Below are 20,567 nucleotides of genomic sequence, written 5' to 3' on the forward strand. Positions count from 1 at the left end.
GAATGCGTGCTCGCCTGTCACGCACGGAAGCAAGGTTCGATTCCAATTGCAGTACAAAATATTACACTGTACTGGGCGCAATGTCGGCATTATCGTCACAATCGTCACAATCAATCACCCAGTCACTTACCCACTTCTTATAAATAAATACCGACCCTATTAGGCAAGAAAAACAGTCACCCGGACGATCCTCTTGGGGGGAACGCCTATATATAGCCACATTGACATTCCCCTTTCCTCAGGATTTGTTTATCAGAAAATTCGGAATTCGAACAATGTTTGTTAATTCGAACAAACATTTTGGGTCTTGTTTCGGGTTTCAATGTTTATATGTTTGTTATTTACTTTTAGCGGCACAGAGAAACACCATGTTGCACAAGACTACAACAAGATGCTGAGTGAAGGCGTTCATCAGTGCCAGGTAGATATCAAAGACAATATTCTTGGAATGTACATTAAATTCAAAGACATTATATCTGGAATCAGGCTAATGTATGAACAGGTTAATGGATGCACAGGTTAATGGGTGGACAGGTGAATGGGTGGACAGGTTAATTGGTGGACAGGTTAATGGATGCACAGGTTAATGGGTTGACAGGTTAATGGTGCACAGGTAAATGGGTAGACACGTTAATGTGTAGACAGGTAAATGGGTAGACACGTTAATGGGTAGACAGGTTAATGGATGCACATGTTAATGGGTGCACAGGTTAATGGGTAGACAGGTGAATGGGTAGACAGGTAAATGGGTAGACACGTTAATGAGTAGACAGGTTAATGGATGCACAGATTAATGAGTACACAGGTTAATATGTGGACATGTAAATGGGTGCACAGGCGGGCATTAGGCGCTTGAGAGTTTTTAATGTTTCGGCCATGCCCAACACAGAAACCAAGGTCATGAATCATCAGGTGGGGACCCGATAGGATGAGGATGAGTTCACAATTTCTTCTGATTCCTGATAGGCAACTTTGGGTTGTATACTCCACAGGGAGCTGAGAATTCTAAACATTGTGATGATATGTTGATCTACCATGGGCCATGAGAACACCCCGTTGTGATGAGTATTAAGGGTTCACCTTATATCAAAACTCTTGATACTTGACGCGTGTTGGTAGCTATTAGCACCAGTGCAATTCTTTGCTCATTTACGATCTTCTACACCTATGCCTGACTGTTTGGTGCAGACTGTGATTGACGAGTCCTACCAGTTCTTGACCAGCGACCAGCCTGACCATTCCATACACCAGCACTTTTGTCCGGAGATGAACATCACGATGTGCCCAGTGACTGAATCAAGTCATCGACTGGCCCTGTTCATCTATAATCCCATATCACGATCGATCACTTCCCTGATCAGACTTCCGGTCACGCATGCGCGCTACGTTATCACCGGGCCTGACGGAGAAGTGCCTGTTCAGGTAAAGCAAAAGTAGTCTTGTTTTCTCATGATCTCAAATAAACGCGACCTCGAAAACATAACTGCCTTTTCCTTGCAGTAAGCTTTGAAGCACCTTCCACACTCAGTAGCCTTTGGAAACTATGTGTTTCTGACGGATAACATTCACACATTCATGACCTGCTCTGATTGTGGTTGATCACAGTGAATATTTGACGGTCGTGTGTTTCAGATGACTCCAATTTCAGAGTCAACATTCAGTATCCCGTACCGGAAGTCCGATGCTAAACTTGAGGCTGTGTTCAAGGCGGAACTTCCTGCAATGGGCATGTCAAGTTTTGTTCTACAAGGGGTACCAGGTAGGTGGTGTACACATATAAACATTGCTCCTTATATAACGTTGTGGCGTATACACATGGCGCATTTACCAACTTGCAAAACGTCATACAAACTAGGTGTTAAACACTTCTAATATTATGCTGTGGTGTAATGCCACCTATTTTGAGTGGGTGATGTTTCTAATTCCTCTTTGAATAGTATTTAACATTTCTCTAACACCAACGCGTTTTGCTGGGTTCATTAAGAAATGCTAGTTCCAGCAAACAATGTCTGGGTCAGATGACTGCGAAGAAGTATACGTGTTATATTTGCCAAGCCGAGAACCAAACAGCGAGTGAGTTGGCTTTAAAGTGTAGTATTACGCCCGTTCCATCCATGTTTCATTTACATCTTACATTTTTTTTCATTTTTATTAATTTAATTTTTTAAATTATATATTTTTTATTTATTTATTTATATATTTATTTATTTATTTATTTTATTTATTTATTTATTTATTTATTTATTTATTTATTTATTTATTTTTTTTTGGGGGGGGGGGGGCGGGGGGGGCTTCCAAGGTGACACCCACACACCCCACCCGCTACAATTCATCCCAGGTTCACACACAAGCGAACTTAATGCTACACCAACACTAACTCCCATACTATAACACAGACCCACTTGTACTTATACAACAATCGTAGCACAGAGATCACTTGATGCAAATGGACCTCAACTCATCTCAAATGGCGATGCCCAAAAACGTCATGGTGGAGACTTTTAGAAACGTCGACTCAGATGTGTCCACAAAGGGACATCACTCTATGTCAATGATTCTTTAACCTTGACATTTGTCGATCCGGGCTGTGGTACACATGCATTATTCCGGACACCAATCCGCCATGTTTGTTTTGGCGAGGCGACAAAAATGGCGTCTGAAAAACATAGAAACCGATACTAAGGAATAAGCTCGTGCACATCCCTTACCAAAATGGCGGGAGGTGTCTGTTATACTGCATTCTTGCACGGGCTGTTTGCTTTATTTCCCGGATTTACTGGTTTCTCCTGTATTATCAATGTATGCATCTTCTGACTGTCGTCGTAAAGCCTTGATATTGCTGTCCTTGTGTTAACTCCGGTTCATAGGCCATACACCAATGTGTAGGTCGACCCTGTTGATACTGACACGGGGTGGCTGTTGTCTCTGCATTGATCGGAACATGAATATATGCATGGATTCAGTGGAGCATGAGCGAAGCAGCGGCTGTAATTCAATGCGTTTATCATTTAATTAAACTATCTCATAGTTCATTGTTGGTGCTGCGCTGCGCCGCCATGCACTGTCAGTAACGAGCGAATTAACATTTCATTATTTTAAGCCGTTTAAGAAAAACATATTGTCGTTTCCATGTTCAATGCACGATCGATAGTAAAAGACAATTGATTCCCTTGTGGAAAGAAAAACATGTATCGTATTTGCTGTCAAATATGCGGAAAATAGTGTCTTTCATTTCCGCGCTATGTTGGCATGACGTTGACTTTGGCCCGTTCCATGAAGCGACGTTAGCACAATGGCTGTAATAGGCTGTAGCGTGGGTGAATTGTGAATGTTGGAGCACTAAGATGTTTTGGGGTACTGGGCCCTGAGAACTTGAGTCAGTGCAGTATCATCTCAATGGCGTATTTCACTCAGGAAATATCAATGCGCTGCGACGATCAATAGATATGACCTTGAAAATACGTCATGCATAGTCACCGGGTAGTTCACAATTGTGCTGTTTGTTGGAGTGAAACATTTTTATAGGTGTTACATTTCAAACATTTCTGCACTTCCATTCTAAAGGGGGTAATTATGGATAAACATAACACTGACACGCGTTTATTTCTCCTAACTACTATCCAAAGCGGCTTAAAACCCACGTCACTCACCCATTCATAATCATCTTCAGGGTAATCAGACACTGAAGAGAATGAATACGATTTGATGATTAGTTCATATTTTAATGAAAATGGTGAAATTGTGCAGCAAAACTCTTGTAAGAAGCACTGACAATGCACATGCTCAATATCATACCGAGGCTACCGCAAAATGCATGCTGGCAACCAACATGGGTGTACACATCACGGTCTCACTTATAAATGTTGTATTTCCAGGTGACACTGACCGAGTCTCGACGACCAGTCCGCAGCTGCCTATGGTTATTGTTAACAAGGCAAGTATCGACAGTAATCCTTTAATGAACTGGAAATACATGTATGTATGATTATCGAGAACAAGGCCAGTATCGACAGTAATCTTTTAATGTGCAGGGCATACATGACTGTATAGTTATTGACAACAAGGCAAGTATCGACAGTAATCCTTTAATGAACTGGAAATTCATGTCTGTATGGTTATCGAGAACAAGGCCAGTGTCGACAGTAATCTTTTAATGTACAGGATATTCATGACTGTATGGTTATCGAGAACATGACAAGTATCGACAGTAATCTTTTAGAGAGAGTGAGTGAGTGAGTTGGATTTAACGCCGCTTTTAACAGTATTCCAGTTATATCACGGCGTGTCAGCATAATGTGGGAGGAAAGCCCGAAGTGATGCAGGCCTGAGACATTTACCACTTCGGTGAAACCCACGAGCACGGGTATGGTGCTGACAAACCTAGAAACATAATTGGGGCGAACCGGGATTCGGACCCACAATCATAGGTTTCTGGCGTGCCCAAGGGACGCAACTCTGCACAGCGATTCGCGGCGCCTTAGACGACTGGGCCACCCGTGCCCCCAGTAATCTTTTAATGTAAAGGGAAAAAGTTGACTGCCTGAGTTTTTTAACAGCATGGTAAATATCGATAGTAATCCCAAATTGTACACGACTTAGAGGATTTAGCAAAGCAACTAAGCCTACATTTATATGTTTTTTGTGCGTGCATATGCAGTAATTGCGAGCATTTGTGATAATTGTTTCTGTCATGTTAATGCGTCATGTTGAGGTGGATGAGTATGGTCTTACGCCGCTGTTTTAGCAATATTCCAGGAATATCACGCGGGGGACACCAGAAATGGACTTCACACATTTTACCCATGTGGGGAATCGAACCCAGGTCTTCGGCGTGATGAGCGAACTCTTTAACCACTAGGCTACCCCACCGATTCTCGTGGTTGGATGGGGGCCACTTATAGTCTGTAGAAGCTATATGTTTATACTGTCCTGCTTGCGTTTGTGACGTCATGTTGAAGCTTGCGTTTCGAAGCACTATTTGATGGACATATTTTTCTTCTGTAGCATCTCAAAGTGACCATCGACCATGACGGCCTGATATCTCACATAAAGAATCTTGACCTTGACCTTGACCTCCAACTCAAACAAGAATACGGTTACTATGAGAGTCGAGTCGCTCCACGAGCATCCGGGGCCTACATTTTCGCTCCAAGGTCTGATGATGTCAAACCCATTGTAACGGAACAGCCGGTTGTTGTGAAGATCTTCAAGGTAAGTACAAACAAGGCTGTGTAAGACCGGTTACAGCGTTTGTTTGTTTGCTGTTTAATGCCGCAATCAGCAATATTCCAGCTATATGACGGCGGTCTGTAAAATATTCGAGTCTGGACCAGACAATCCACGCAATTGGTATACGATGACATGCATCAACCAAGTCAGCGAACCTGACCACCCAATCCCGTTAGTCGCCTCTTACGACAAGCATAGTCACTTTTTTTGCGGAAAGCGTGGGTTGCTGAAGACCTTTTCCAACCCGGATCTTCACGGGTTACAGGGAGATGAGATGGGTGGGGATTGTGCAGGAGATAGTATGCGGGGGTAAACATATTTATGATTTGGGGGAAAGTTTCAATGACAGCTGTCTGCTTTTACAATTGTTTTGGGATGGATATTTGATTGAATCAATACACTTACCTCTGTGGCGAGGAACGCTGAGGTGGGGTCGAGCCCTAGGGTAATCACTTCCCTACCGATCTCATTAAAATCAGATCTTAGTTCTCGCTACCGCTAAACAAAGATCTGAGGACATCCGATTAGGGGTCACGTCAGAACGACCTTTCATCCGACCAATCAGACCGTCGCTTACCAGATCATGAAAGTGACAGTCGGAATGTGATTGCTAGTAATGCAATCTCGAAAAAATTAACACGGGGTATTCCGAACGATAGTTACGGGTTTAACGACTGAATCCATACAATCTAGACCATATATTTGCCATTCCAGAATGTTCTTTTGTACAGGTTTCACATTTTTAATCGAGAATTTGTCAAAATATGTTTCGAAGTGAAGTCGCCAATTTGAAATCAGTGCCGTAAAGCACGAGAAAGCTGCCTTCTGATTGGCTAATGTCGACTTCTTGTCAGTCCTTCCATTGGTCGGTCAAAATTCGCCGAAGGTCGGTCTGACGTGACCCGTAATGGGATGTCCTCAGATCTTTGTTTAGCGATAGCGAGAACTAAGATCTGATTTTAATGAGATTGCTTCCCTGCTAACCCACTTCCCTACTTACCCCTGCAGTCTGCAGTATTCTACAGAAAGATGGCAACAGGTGAATCTCTGACCTACGAGTTGGATCCACATAAAGAATAACCTCGGTAATCCGAACCCTGTCTGTACGTCTTACAGAGATAACTGTTTGGTACATCTACATAAAGTGTTTTATTAGCACTTGTAAGATGGTAGAATATGATTCCATGACATTTCTGGATAACATGTTTCAAGGCTTCATCTTGCAATTCATACGCAACAAACATTTCATTTCAAAAGGCGACTATGCTTGTCGTAAGAGGCGACTTACGGGGTCGGGTGGTCAGGCTCGCTGACTTGGTTGACGCATGTCATCGTATCCCAATTGCGTGGATCGATGCTCATGACATCAATCACTGGATTGTCTGTCCCAGACTCGATTATTTACAGACCGCCGTCATATACATGTAGCTGTATTATTGCTGAGTGCGGCGTTAAACAACAAATAAACAAAACATATACAAAGAGACATTTCTCCATAACCATGGTTCGTTCATACGGTCGATTAAAATGTTTCGTTAAGAGGGACGAAGTGTCACTTGCCTATCCCTTTACAGAATCGTTCTGCAATATTGATTTGCAAGAAATATGCTGTTTGACGAATTATCATTACTGACTTTGGATGTTTGCCATATTTTCTGAATATATGTTCACATCAATCACAGTGTGCTGTGCCTTCTGACCCCAGGGTTCCGAGTCTGTGGAGGTTCACCAAAGGTTCAACGAGTACGTGTCACAAGTCGTCCGGCTTTACGACGATGCTGACTACCTGGTGTTGGAGTGGACTGTCGGCCCTATCCCCGTCGAGATGTACGTCAGATTCTGGATCACTGATACAGCTGTTGCCTTGTTGTACTAACACAGTTGTCCAGCAATTAATGTTATATCGCAATAATTCCACGGTTCAGTAGCCACAATAAAGGTAGAATTGGAACATTTTCAAGTTTGTTGAACGAAGGATTATATTTGAATAGAAAAAACAAACAAAAATCATTTGTCATAGAAAGTTCCAAGCTTATGACCTTATTTTAAAATTTATATATATATACATTCGTGAACAGAGTCAACGATAAGACATGTATTTGGCTCATGGATAGAAATACACAAAATCTCATTAACACATCTGTAAAAAGTCATTGCTGCTAGATATTGTCTTCAGGCTGTATGCACTATCTAGGGATAGTGTACGCTACATAGGGATAGTCAATCCTAGTAAGTGTGTCATTGTGTTATTTTATCGATTTGATTTCTTTCAGAGACCATGTTGGAAAGGAAGTAGTATCTCTATTCAAGACAGACTTACAAACGAATGGCGAATTCTACACTGACTCAAATGGTCGAGAAACTCTCAAAAGGAAGTGAGTCCATGTACCTTGCTGTTTATAAACACAATTAAGCCATTAGTTAATACATCCACTGGTTAAACCGGAGATTCACCCGATCTCGATCCTGGTGCTGTCAGATCACACTCGCGGTCTCCCAGCTTCGCCTTTGGGCTTTACTCTAATATAAATCTAAGACCGCCTCCGTGTTCTAGTGGTCCGGGGTTCGACCCCCGGCCGCGTCATACCAAAAAACGTTAAAAGATGGTACTTGTTGTTACCCTGTCTGGCTCTCGGCATTAAGGGGCTAAAACAAGGACTGGTCGGCTCGGAGTCAGTATACTGTGTCTGAGTGGGGTATTCATGTTAAACTGCGGCATGGTATCTCAGTGTGCTAGCACTATAAATAGGCATAAGTCCGGACTAGTACAAGCAGCCACACACACATGTGCATGCACGTCGCTATATAAGTGCAATAATCTTGGACGCGACGTTAAACCCAATTTTACCTCACCTAATATTAATCTACGTCGTGATGTAACTGAATTACTGTGCAAAGTGGCGAATGCTTTAGACTACACTGAATGACTCTGCGGATCTCGAGTAAACAAATGTAATATTACTAATACAAATCTAAAAATTAAAAAAACCCAATCCTTTATAGTTTCCTGTAACTATGTTTAACGATGCTTGCAGTATTAAAAAGGGGTGAAGAAAGTCGTTCTTGACGGTATTTTTCCAACTGACCTTACTTATTTCTGTCGATTGGTTGGTAAAAAAAATTAATGATACAATAATGATATTATTATGTACGCAGTTATACTTATTGGAGGGTGAAGACTGCTAGTACCTTGTTTGCGGCCGGCATATCGGCAACAATGACATTTATCATATAGTCAAAAGAGACAGCATTTCTACTGTTCTTTTACAGATTTGTTTAATATCTATAAATTGAAAATATTTTTGACACCAGAAAGCAAAACAAAGACCTTGTCAGACATCACATTGTTCTCGGGGCTTAAAGAAATCACTTAAGGTGTCAATTCGCAAATAAGGGGAATTACCCTCTGCAACATATAATCTCCCTGTTGTGGAATGTGATCGAGCATTTGGTGTTCAGTAAAAATATTTTGTTATGTTTTTTTTCTATTGCGCCTAACTCAGTCACTCTGCATGAGGCTAGGACCAGGGTCCCGTTCCACAAAGCGATCGGACCGGTAAGACGATCGTAACTCCCATACTTTAACATAGACTAACGACAGTCTTAGCGCTAAGATCGCTTTGTGGAAAGGGGCCCAGGACACCTGGTGGTCAGTGGGTGTCAACACCACAGTCATTCCCCCACATGCTTTTGTGTGCAAACCGCTCCCATGGTGTAGTGGATAGAGCGTTTGCCGGATAGCTGAAGGTCAATGGTTCAATCCCCTGGCCGCGTCATACCAAAATACATCTAAAGTGTGCACTTGTTGTTACCCTGCCTGGCACTCGGCATCAAGCAGATATAACAAGGACTGCCCGGCTCAGAGTCAATATATTGTGTGGGTATCCATGTTAATCTGCGTCATGGTATCTCAGTAGGCTAGCGTTATAAAACCGATATTAGACTGGTTTAGTACTAGCAGCCACACACGTTATTGTAAGTCAATGGTATCTAAGTACACCCAATAATACGTATTGTGTTCAGACCGCCTCCGTGGTCTAGTGGTAGAGCGTCTGCCCGGAGAGCGGAAGGTCCGGGCTCGACCCCAAAAGAAACACATCGTATCCCAAAAGACGTTAAAATATGGTACTTGTTGTTACCCTGCCTGGCGCTCGGCATTCAGGGACTAAACCAAGGATTGGTCCGCTCGGAGTCCGCATAGTGTGTCTGAGTGGGGTATTCATGTTAAACTGCGACATGGTATCTCATGCTCAGTGGCTAACACTATAAAATCGGCATTAGTCCGGACTAGTACAAGCAGTCACACACAACCACGTGCATGCGCGTCGCTTTATAAGTGCAATAATCTTGGACGCGACGTTAAACCCCATTTCTCCTGACCTATTGTGTACTTGTTGTTTGAGACTCACATACTATTTCCCCGTTGACTAGACGTGACTATCGGAAGACATGGAAGCTGGAGGTGAATGACCGTGTAGCTGGGAACTACTATCCTGTGACAAGCAAGATGTTTATACAGGTACATCAGCCACACCACTCTCCTACCCAGAGTTCCATGCGGCCGGCAGCCAGCCAGCATAGTACCTCTGCCACAGGCCAGCGCCATGTGACGATTCGTCACATCTTTCACAGTCAATTCAAGATATTGCATATTCTTTTCATCCGTTTCATGTTTGACAAGTCTACACATTTTCATAAACAAATGTCAAAGAATGGTTACGGTTCATTAAGAAAGTATCCTAATACGTGAACATCTACTTGTTTTTGCGTAGTTATCCTTTGTTTACATTGGTTGTACGGCTCCACGTGCTGTCATCGAAGCCCAACGGAGAGCTAGCGATACGGTCACTTTGATGTATAAATATATATTCTATGCAACTCCCTGTCGCAGTTGTAGTAGCATATCTATATAATTATGCAAAACAATATGTAAAGCGCCCCTAACTACTTGCATTAGTCCGATTTATACTGATTTCTGAAAAAGCGCGTTTGTTTACAAACAAGAGAAAAGTCCGGTCACGTGATATGCAAATTAGCCTGTGGCAGTGGTGTTATGCTGAGTCACCACTGCGCCGGAGTGTGCAGACGAGTAACTTTAGTCTCGCCTTCCATAAATGAACTACACTTCAACTGTTCAGACCCAGATTAACAGATTAGATTGAGACACAACTATTCGTTGTGCAGAGTTACGTCCCCAAGGCGTATCAGGATCCGAAGGTCGTTGGTTCGAATTCAAGAATCGTCTTGATTAGGATTCCTGGTTTTCAAGATGTTTTATTGCACTTAAGGCCTCGAATTGATACAACATTCGCCCGGAGAACGGAAGGTCCGGGGTTACAATCACAGGCCGCGACATACCAAAAGACTTTTGTGAGTGAGTGAGTGAGTGAGTTGGGTTTAACGCCGCTTTTAACAGTATTCCAGTTTAATCGCGGTGTGTCAGCTTAATGTGGGAGGAAAGCCCGAAGTGATGCAGGTCTCAGACGTTTACCACTTCGATGAAAACCCAAGAGCACGGGTATGGTGCTGACAAACCTAGAAACATAATCGGGGGGAACCGGGATTCGAACCCACAATCATAGGTTTCTGGCGTACCCAAGGGACGCAACTCTGCACAGCGAATCGCGGCGCCTTAGACGACTGGGCCACCCGTGCCCCCTTTAACAGATGGTACTATGTATTGGGGAGGGTTCGAGGGGATAAAATAAGGACTGTCGCATCGGAGTCAGTATGCTTTGTCTGAGTGGGGTATTCATGTTAAAGTCATCTATAATGTACAGGCTAGCATAATTCCGGACTAGCATAGGCGCGCGCACACACACATGGACAAGCACAAGTACACGCGCTATATCCGTGCTTTTATCATGTACGTCACGCAAAATCACAATTTCGCCCCACCTCACCTCGCTATCCAACAACTCTCCATGTCCGGCAACTCTTGTGTCCCCCAGATAGGTTGTATCGTGGTCACGGGAATGAATTTGGTCCGAACAGGTCCCTTTGTGATTTGTGGACTTTACAAACTTTGATCTACATAAGATAAGTATGCCACTTGGATTGCGGCATTTGGTGCTACTGTCGTTATGAATATGAAGCAAAGACATACACCTAAAGCTGCCATATGTTCTTCTCTATCTAGGACGCTGAACGTGACATCCAGGTGACGTTGTTGACAGACCGATGTCAAGGTGGCGGCAGCATCCACGACGGCGAGATGGAACTGATGGTGAGTGTTGAGGGTTTCATGAAGGTTACTTTCTCTTACTAGCTTTACGCTTGACATACAGGGAATCCATACTGGTACTCTACATACGACACAGGTTTACCCACAACTAATGAGACGATCGCGTTTTTTTTCTATACCCGAATTATGATAAAGCCAATCAGCTTTGCGGGCAAAGGGCCCAGCCAATTGAGCTACACCTCGTTAGTGCTTTCACGATTCCTTTGAGGTGTTACAAATACAGACCTCACAATACGTAACGGCGCTAATACGTACATTTATTTCGCGGCCAGCGTATTGTACATCATGCTGACTATATACTGGTGTAAGAAAAATCTATACTCAACAACAAAAGATCCTGTGACACCATTATTTTAGTGTATTTTTCAAACAAGTAAAGTTTGGTTTTCAATATTGTAGTACTTGTATGGAATCAAATCACAAAAACGCAACTGCTACAGAAAAGCATGCATTCCATGCAAATTTGACTTTTATGCAAGCCCCATGCATTTCACTACCCAAGAAAGGGTGTCAAAACATGTGCGTTAACGGGATTTCATAAGCATTGTTCAGCATCGTGCTGACAATAACCACTCAGAACAACAACAAAATTACGCAGATGCATTACGAAATGCCTCACCTGTCCGAAAATGAGCGTCTGCGCGCCATTGGTATGCTTGAAGCAGGATCGAGTCAACGTGATGCTGCAAGACAATCTTACGTCCAGAGACACCATTTTGTGTTTATGGCAACGTTGGCAACAGACGAATGCAGTCAGAGACCATCCTCGAAGTGGCAGGCCACGCGTAACCAATAATCGACAAGACAACTGGATTCGAGCAACACACCTACGAAATCGATCCCAGTCAGCAACAGTGACTGCAAGAAGCATCCCTGGCCTTTGACGAATATCTTCACAGACCGTACGTCGTCGCCTCAGATGTGCAGGGATTGTTGCCCGAAGACCCGCCAGACGTCCCATTTTGACAGGAAACCACCATCGAGCACGTCTACACTGGTGCAGACAGCGTCTACGCTGGACGGCCATGCAGTGGGGACAAGTTCTATTCACTGACGAGTCTCGTTTTCACTTCGGCCACAGCGAGAGACGGATTCGAGTGTACCGACGTCGAGGTGAACGTTACGTCAATCATTGTCACATGGGGTGGGATTACAGCAAGACAGAGGATCCGTTTGACAGTGGTAGAGGGAAATCTCAATTGACAGCGCTACCGCGACGAGATCATCAGCCCTGTTGTTCTACCGTTTTTGCGTCGTCATGGCCCAGGCATTACCTTTCAACATGACAACGCCCGGCCTCATATTGCTCGACTTGTTCAGGATTCTCTTCAACGAAACAACGTGAATGTCATCCCCTGGCCGGCTCTCTCCTCAGATCTCTCACCAATCGAGCACATGTGGGTTGAGATGGATCGGCGCCTTCGACGTCAACCACGTGTTCCACAGACACTCCAGAAACTTCGAAACATAATCTAGCAGATATGGACAGATATCCCACAGGACTTTGTGCGACGTCTGGTCCATTCCATGAGACGAAGAGGTGGACCAGAGGTGGACACACACGCTATTGATTTGTAAATTGGCATTTTGGCATGTTCATGTTTTTTTTTATGTAATAATGTAAATAATATGCATTTTCTGAAGTCAGTATGGCAAATTAAACCATTTGAACATTTACAGGAGTCTTTTATATGTTGCAAACCGGAATTAGATTTGGTAAAAAACATAACTTTGCATTGATTCTTATTCAATGTCACAGGGACTTTTGTTGTTCAGTATATTACTCTTTTAATGATACTTTCGTGCTTGAAATACTTCAAACTACAGTTGAGCCTCATGCTTGTTGTGAACACGTTGAATAATTGTTGAATCTTATGCTTGTTACGAACAGTGAAGTGTCCATCTGGAATAATTGTTGATCTTATTCTTGTCGTGAACAGTGAAGTGTCAATGTCGAATAATTGTTGATCTTAATCTTGTCGTGAACAGTGAAGTGTCTGTGTGGAATAATTGTTGACACCATTATGCGTGTGGTTCTTTTCAAGTGCTAAGATAGATGAATAAATGACGCAAAAAATTGTCGTTTTGATTTAATTTCGTACATCCCAGTTCACAGTAAAATGGGTTGATCCATATGCCTACTTTGTCTAACTAGCAAAGTCACCCATCCCTGACTATCCCTGGGTTGTCTAACAGCTACTGTTTACGTGTTTAAAATTAGACGAAGCGGGTTGATACCATCACGATGTAGGCGCCACCAAAAGAACATTTCGGTATTCCCATTGGTCGGTCATGTTGCAGGTACATCGCCGGACGCTGTTTGACGACGGTCTGGGGGTCGGGGAGCCCCTCAATGAGAGGGGGAAGAATCGCCAGGGACTCGTTTACAGGGGTAAGTTGGAATCTTTTGATGAGAGTCAAATAACACGGAGGCAGACATAAAGAAGGGGCTTCATGACCGTTATCGTAAGATTCAGCCATGTAGTAATGTATACTTTCCAAACATGCACTTTGTTACCAGATTTGATGGTGAGGTGAAATTGGGTTTAACGTCGCGTCCAAGATTATTGCACTTATATAGCGACGTGCATGTACGGGTGCGTGTGGCTGCTTGTACTAGTGCGGACTGATGCCGATTTATAGTGCTAGCTCACTGAGATACCATGCCGCGGTTTAACATGAATACCCCACTCAGTCACAATATACTGACTCCGAGCCGACCAGTTTTAGCCCTTTAATGCCGAGCGCCAGACAGGGTAGCAACTAGTACCATCTTTGAACGTATTTTGGTGTGACGCGGCCGGGGATCGAACCCAGGACCTTCCGCTCTCCTGGCGGACGCTCTACCACTAGACCACGGAGGCGGTCTCCAGATTTAATGAATATCAAAGGTATATCATAACTCGATCAAATTGATACCCAGGTGTTATGTCTCCGTTTAAATTCTGCAGGTTTATTTTGTTAAACTGCACAATTCCTATTAAGTGTATTAATAACATGTGTATATCAACGTTCCATTATATTTGGACCAGAGGCATTAGGTATAATGAACGTCAGGGAAATGTCAAATGTTGTGATGCACATATATGAACATGTTTCCTCTGACTAATATAACCCTTCGGACTTTTTCAGGAACTCATTATTTATATGTTGGCACGAAGACAAGTTCTGCTAAATTCAGTCGAGAGAAAGCTCAAGAAATCCATTTCAAACCAACACTGTCGTTTGTACCGTTAGATTCGGACAAATCAAACAAGTGGGGCACGACAGAGACTATGGCCGTGAGTGTTCCCATGAGTTTTACATGTGACTACGCTTTGGTTTGGTTTGTTGTTTTACGCCGCACTCAGCAATATTCCAGCTATATGACGGCGGTCTGTTAATAATCGAGTCTGGACCAGACAAGCCAGTGATTGATATCATGACCATCGATCCAAGCAATTGGGATCGATGACATGCTTCAACCAAATCAGCGAGCCTGACCACCCGATCCCGTTAGTCGCCTTTCACGGCAAGCATGGGTTGCTGAAGACCTATTCTTACCGGATCTTTACGGGTCACATGTGACTATGCATCTTCAGACATGTTCACATCTGGTGAATATTATCAGGAAAACTGTCCAAGTATCTAACAAACTACAGAAGTACCTTTTTTGGTCAAAAAGACACTGACACTAGTCGAAATATATTTGTCAACGTACAGGTATAAATTCCCTTCGAGAGAGTGACTACTTTCGAGAGAATTAGCAACAGGTCCAAATCCCCTGTCTTAAGATGATTGGTGGGTCCTGGAACCAGGTGTCAAAAAACGCAAATAACAGACAATGTCCTTCTCCACCCAGTGGTCAGGGATCAGGACAAGTCTGCCCGACAACGTGCACGTGCTGAGTCTGGACTACGTGGAGGACAACAACACGGATGTTCTTCTGCTGAGACTGGAACACTTCTATGAGAAGGGGGAACATCCCGAGCTGTCTCGCCCCGCCACGGTGGACCTAGAGGTAGGTTGATCTACACAGTCTGTCCGATACTGTTGACCTTTAGGTAGGATGATGTACACGGTCCGATACTGTAGATCTAGGTGAGGTGAGGTGAAATGGGGTTTAACGTCGCGTCCAGGATTATTGCACTTATATAGCTCTACCACTAGACCACGGAGGCGGTTACTGTAGATCTAGAGGTAGATGGATCTACACAGTGTGTCCGATACTGTAGGTCAAGAGGTAGATGGATCTACACAGTGTGTCCGATACTGTAGGCCAAGAGGTAGATGGATCTACAGTGTGTCCGATACTGTAGGTCAAGAGGTAGATGGATCTACACAGTGTGTCCGATACTGTAGGTCAAGAGGTAGATGGATCTACACAGTGTGTCCGATACTGTAGGTCAAGAGGTAGATGGATCTACACAGTGTGTCCGATACTGTAGACCTAGAGGTAGGTGGATCTACACTGTCCGATACTGTAGATCTAGACCTTGAGGTTGGCAGATCTACAGTCAGTACCTAACTAAGAAAACGTACAACTTTATGGAAACCAACTACTGGTTTATTGCACATGCGACGTTTCCATGTAGATTCTTACTTTGTGTCTACATCAAAACGTCCCTTTGTGTATATGTGTCAATGAGGACATACGACGTTGGTGTTTTATATCAATCACATAAAAAAGCGTTCTGCGAGCGACTGCACACTTACTTTGTTTTGTGAAAAGGTCCCACTCTGCTGCGTGTTATTGTTGGGTTAATCCAAATGACCGAGGTTACTGTTATGTTCCGTTACAGAACCTGTTTGGTGCCTTGCAAATAGTCGGAATAGAGGAGCTGAGTCTTGGTGCTAACTTCATGGCTTCCAAAGTGAAGAGGTTGAGATGGAGAACAGAATCTGGACTGACTCCGGAGGAAATAGGTAATGGTAACAGGTCGTAGTTGTAGTGACAAGGGATGTGGCTCTCACAGTCCATCAAAACACCTTTATATGTAGACTTAAGTGCATGTTTTGTTTAACGCCGAACTCAGCAATATTCCAGCTGTATGACGGTGGTCTGTAAATAATCGATTCTGTACCAGACAATCCAGTGATTGACATATTGAGCATCGATTTACGCAATTGGGATGATAGGCAGCAACCACGTCAACGAGCCTGACCACCCGATTCCGTTAGTTGCATTTTATGACAAGCGTGGGTTGCTGAAGACCAATTCCAACCAGGATCTTCGAGGGGGCTTTAAATATAATGGTCTTTCACGACGCTTGGTGATGAAACGTTTTGTGGAATTCCAGATTGTATTCGTGAATATTTTGTATTTGCAGGTGCTACGGTAAAAATGTATTAATGAGTATTTTGAATTTGCAGGTGCTACGGTAAAACTGCAGTGGGACTCCCCACTCCAAGTGACGCTCAATCCGATGGAGATCCGCACATTCCACATAGAAGTCGATGATCAAAACAAGCATTCCAAATCATTTTTCAAAAATATTTTTAGGTAGCAAATGTTGCTCAATGTGCAATATTTATTTTTTATTAACTGTAATATAATATACATATATAAATAAATCTATTTATTTTATACGTACTTTACTTTCATCAATTTGGGAGCGAATGAGTTTGGCTTAACGCTGCGTTGAACAGTATATCAGACATGTTGCAACCTGTCAGTTAAATATTGGAGGGAAGCTAAAGGTGTGTGTGTCTCAGTCGTTTACACATTACTACTCTGGTGAATGAGTAGAACGCCGCTTGTAGAAATACTCAACTTCATCATGGGCAAGGGACACAAGACCTCACACATTGTTCATAGACACATGTGGTAATCGAACCAGGACCTCTTTGTGACACTCGAGAGCGTTAAACGCAAGACAGGCCTACCACTACCACAGAACTGTACATCTTATATATTACTGTTGGTTTTTTTACTGTTGCTCCAAGTCTTGAATGAATGGGTTGTCCACGCTGTGATCAGAAAGCTGAAGAGTGTATAGAGATGTGTACTGTCATCATCACAGACAAGATGGAATAGTGGTCGATAGTGTGAATGTCAGTCGAATCCGCCTGGATACACACCACATTCAGTCGCATCAATCAAGATGAAATATGCATCCTGTCTGCTAGGAAGTTTTAGTACGCTCAATACACTGTTTTACAATTACCCGTGAAAGCAAAACAATTACCCGTGAAAGCAAACGTAATCATTTATGCGGGCTTGTAAACATGTTTTAATTACCCGTGAGTGAGTATGGTTTAACGCCGCTTTCCTGCAATATCTAGGCGGGGGACACCAGAAATGGGCTTCACACATTGTACCCCTTTCGGTAAAACGAACCCGTGTCTTCGGCGTGACGAGCGAACGCTTTAACCACTAGGCTACCTGACCGCCCCTAATTATCCGTGAAAATCCGAGATAGAATGGGTCATCAACCAATACTTGCTGTAGGCTAGCTGACTTGGTTGATGTATGTTATCGTATTCCAATTGCAAGGATCGATGCTCACTGGATTGTCAAGTCCAGACTCAATTATTTACAGACCGTGCGGCGTTAAACAGCAAACATAGACTATGTTTAGATTACCCGTCAAAGCATACGTAATCGTCAATACACATGTGAAGGTTTCTTTGTTTGTTTGTTGTTCAAAGCCGCACTCAGCGATCCCGTTAGTCGCCTCTTACGACAAGCATAGCTTGCTGAAGACCTTTTTAACGCCGGGTCTTCACGGGTCCGGAGATTCATGATGTAATCGGTGATTACCCTGCCAAGCAGTCCCAATGGTCACAATATGCACAAATAGAAGTCGATAGTACAAGCACACACTAATTGAAAGCTGCGACGTTACATCCGACCTTTGGGAAATTCATGCCGGGGCGTCTTGCATGTGAGCTAAGGAGCAAGGTCTCCGAGAGGATGCTTCATTTACCTCTACAGAGCTCCCCATTGTCCTTTTTCTCTGGTGTCAAGAATGAAGAGGTCGGGGGTAATTTCCCTGCATCAAACAGAAAATACACTCTGGAACTGTGATCAGTATCTGCTCAGTAACTATGGTAACGTCCTTACTCAGCTCCAGTTTCCGACTGCATTCACTCAGTCTGGGTTGAGTGAGTGAGTGAGTGAGAGTTTTAACAGTATTCCAGTTATATTATGGCGTGTCAGCTTAATGTGGGAGGAAAGCCCGAAGTGATGCAGGCCTGAGACGTTTACCACTTCGGCGAAAACCACAAGCACGGGTATGGTGCTGACAAACCTAGAAACATAATCGTGGCGAACCGGGATTCGAACCAACAGTCATCGGTTTCTTGTATGCCCAAGGGACGCAACACTGCACAGCGAATCGCGGCGCCTTGGAGGACTGGACCACTCGTGTCCCCTCAGTGGGTTGAGTGAATGAACGTTGTTTAACGCCGTAGTCAGGAATATTCCCCAGATTTCACGTTATAATGAAGTAAGGATCAGCCATACGGAAGTTGAATGCATGAGAAACGATCAACGCCGTCGAGGTTTTTCAAACACTGAACTAAATCTCTTGACTATATCACTCACTACAACCTGCTCGTGAAGATCCGGGGTAGAATAGGTCTTCAGCAACATATGCTTGCCGTAAGGCGACTATGCTTGTTGTAAGAGGCAACTAACGGGATCGGGTGGTCAGGCTCGCTGACTTGGTTGATGCACGTCATCGTATCCGAAGTGCGTGGATCGATGCTCATGATGTCAATCTCTGGATTGTCTGATCCAGACTCGATTTTGTACAGACCGCCGTCATATAGCTGGAATATTGCTGAGTGCAATCACTCTATCTTTATCCTAGTCGACTCTTGACACTGTGGGTGATGGTGGATCTATTCCACTGCGGAATCGACAGTGCAAATCAACCCATGTGAACTGACCGGTCAGTGATGTTTCAGCAGAGTACAGAGTTACCACCCTATACGTTTATTTACAAATTCATCACTCACGCATGCGCACAAACACTTAGACGCCATTGTCCGAGGGTGGGTCAGTAAGAGGGCCGGTGGTCACTCTGAATGTCCGAATTTCCATTGGTCGGAGAAGGATAGAAAACGGAGGGGAATGGACGTCACGGGAATCGTCGGATTCTGAAACACAATACAGAATTGTGTAGGAGACAAGGTCAAGGTGTCCTTCCTTTCCAGTGTAACCAGTTGTAGTAAGATTCTTGTTTGTTTGTTTGTTGTTTAACGCCGCAATATCCCGGCTATATGACGGCGGTCTGTAAATAATCGAGCCTGGACCAGAGTGAGTGTTTTACGCCGCATTTAGCAATATTCCAGCAATATCACGGCGGGGACACCAGAAATGGGCTTCACACATTGTACCAATGCGGGAATTCGAACCCGGGTCTTCGGCGTGACGTAATAAAAACTAGGCTATCCCACCGCCCCCGTCTATTGTCTCCCATACAAGTCGTCCTACCCTGGTTATGTTACACCCTCACCCCACAGACCATCCATCACCCCACCTGATCTACACAAGCCGTCTTCCTCGGGAGATGTGACACCACCAACCCACCCACCATCAACCACCACCCTACCCCAACACACACACACACACACCTGATCCACACAAGCTGTCTTACTCGGGAGATGTGACACCACCAGCCCGGCCCACTCACTCACCCACCATTCATCCCATCCACCCCCACCCCCTACCCCACCACCTGATCCACACAAGCTGTCTTACCTGGGAGATGTGACACCACCTTCACGACCCCACCCCCCATCTGATCCACACAAGATGTCTTACTCGGGAGATGTGACACCACCAGCCCGGCCCACTCACTCACCCACCATTCATCCCATCCACCCCCCTCCCCCAACACCTGATCCACACAAGCTGTCTTACCCGGGAGATGTGATACCACCAACCCACCCACACCCCATCCAAACCCACACACACCCAAACCAAGAGGCTCACCGAGTGTGTCTCCTGTCGTGACACCGTCAGTCGTGTTCCACACAAGCCGTCTCACCCTGGTGATGTTGTGGTTACCACCCAGACTCAGCTCTCGCACTGTGGTGATGTCAAATTTGCTGAACAGGTACTGAAATACACGCAATGCACCACAAGCGTGTCAGTAATTGTGAA

The 20,567-nt window shown here is 44.1% G+C and overlaps 2 protein-coding genes across 2 annotated transcripts in view; one reads left to right on the forward strand and one right to left on the reverse strand.

Annotated features, from left to right (window-relative positions):
- Window positions 1-17,039, forward strand: part of LOC139469389 (lysosomal alpha-mannosidase-like) — an 81,573-nt gene extending 64,534 nt beyond the window's left edge. Inside the window, exons 13-26 of the mRNA XM_071251551.1 lie at window positions 352-421; window positions 1,189-1,422; window positions 1,633-1,759; window positions 3,876-3,934; window positions 5,005-5,211; window positions 6,935-7,056; window positions 7,503-7,604; window positions 9,661-9,748; window positions 11,369-11,455; window positions 13,775-13,865; window positions 14,606-14,754; window positions 15,315-15,473; window positions 16,255-16,378; window positions 16,826-17,039. Coding sequence (XP_071107652.1) covers window positions 352-421; window positions 1,189-1,422; window positions 1,633-1,759; window positions 3,876-3,934; window positions 5,005-5,211; window positions 6,935-7,056; window positions 7,503-7,604; window positions 9,661-9,748; window positions 11,369-11,455; window positions 13,775-13,865; window positions 14,606-14,754; window positions 15,315-15,473; window positions 16,255-16,378; window positions 16,826-16,959 — 1,753 coding nt within the window. The 3' untranslated portion in view covers window positions 16,960-17,039. The remainder of the gene's footprint in view (window positions 1-351; window positions 422-1,188; window positions 1,423-1,632; window positions 1,760-3,875; window positions 3,935-5,004; window positions 5,212-6,934; window positions 7,057-7,502; window positions 7,605-9,660; window positions 9,749-11,368; window positions 11,456-13,774; window positions 13,866-14,605; window positions 14,755-15,314; window positions 15,474-16,254; window positions 16,379-16,825) is intronic.
- Window positions 17,040-19,392: 2,353 nt separating this feature from the next.
- LOC139469390 (lysosomal alpha-mannosidase-like) overlaps window positions 19,393-20,567 on the reverse strand; it is a 32,603-nt gene continuing 31,428 nt past the window's right edge. The window contains exons 26-27 of the mRNA XM_071251552.1: window positions 20,397-20,523; window positions 19,393-19,558 (exon numbers count right to left, since the gene is read on the reverse strand). Of these exons, the coding sequence (XP_071107653.1) occupies window positions 19,434-19,558; window positions 20,397-20,523 (252 nt within the window). The 3' untranslated portion in view covers window positions 19,393-19,433. The remainder of the gene's footprint in view (window positions 19,559-20,396; window positions 20,524-20,567) is intronic.

Source organism: Haliotis cracherodii, unplaced genomic scaffold, assembly GCF_022045235.1.
Source record: "Haliotis cracherodii isolate W230 unplaced genomic scaffold, xgHalCrac1.p SCAF_2, whole genome shotgun sequence".
NCBI classification, from domain to species: domain Eukaryota; kingdom Metazoa; phylum Mollusca; class Gastropoda; order Lepetellida; family Haliotidae; genus Haliotis; species Haliotis cracherodii.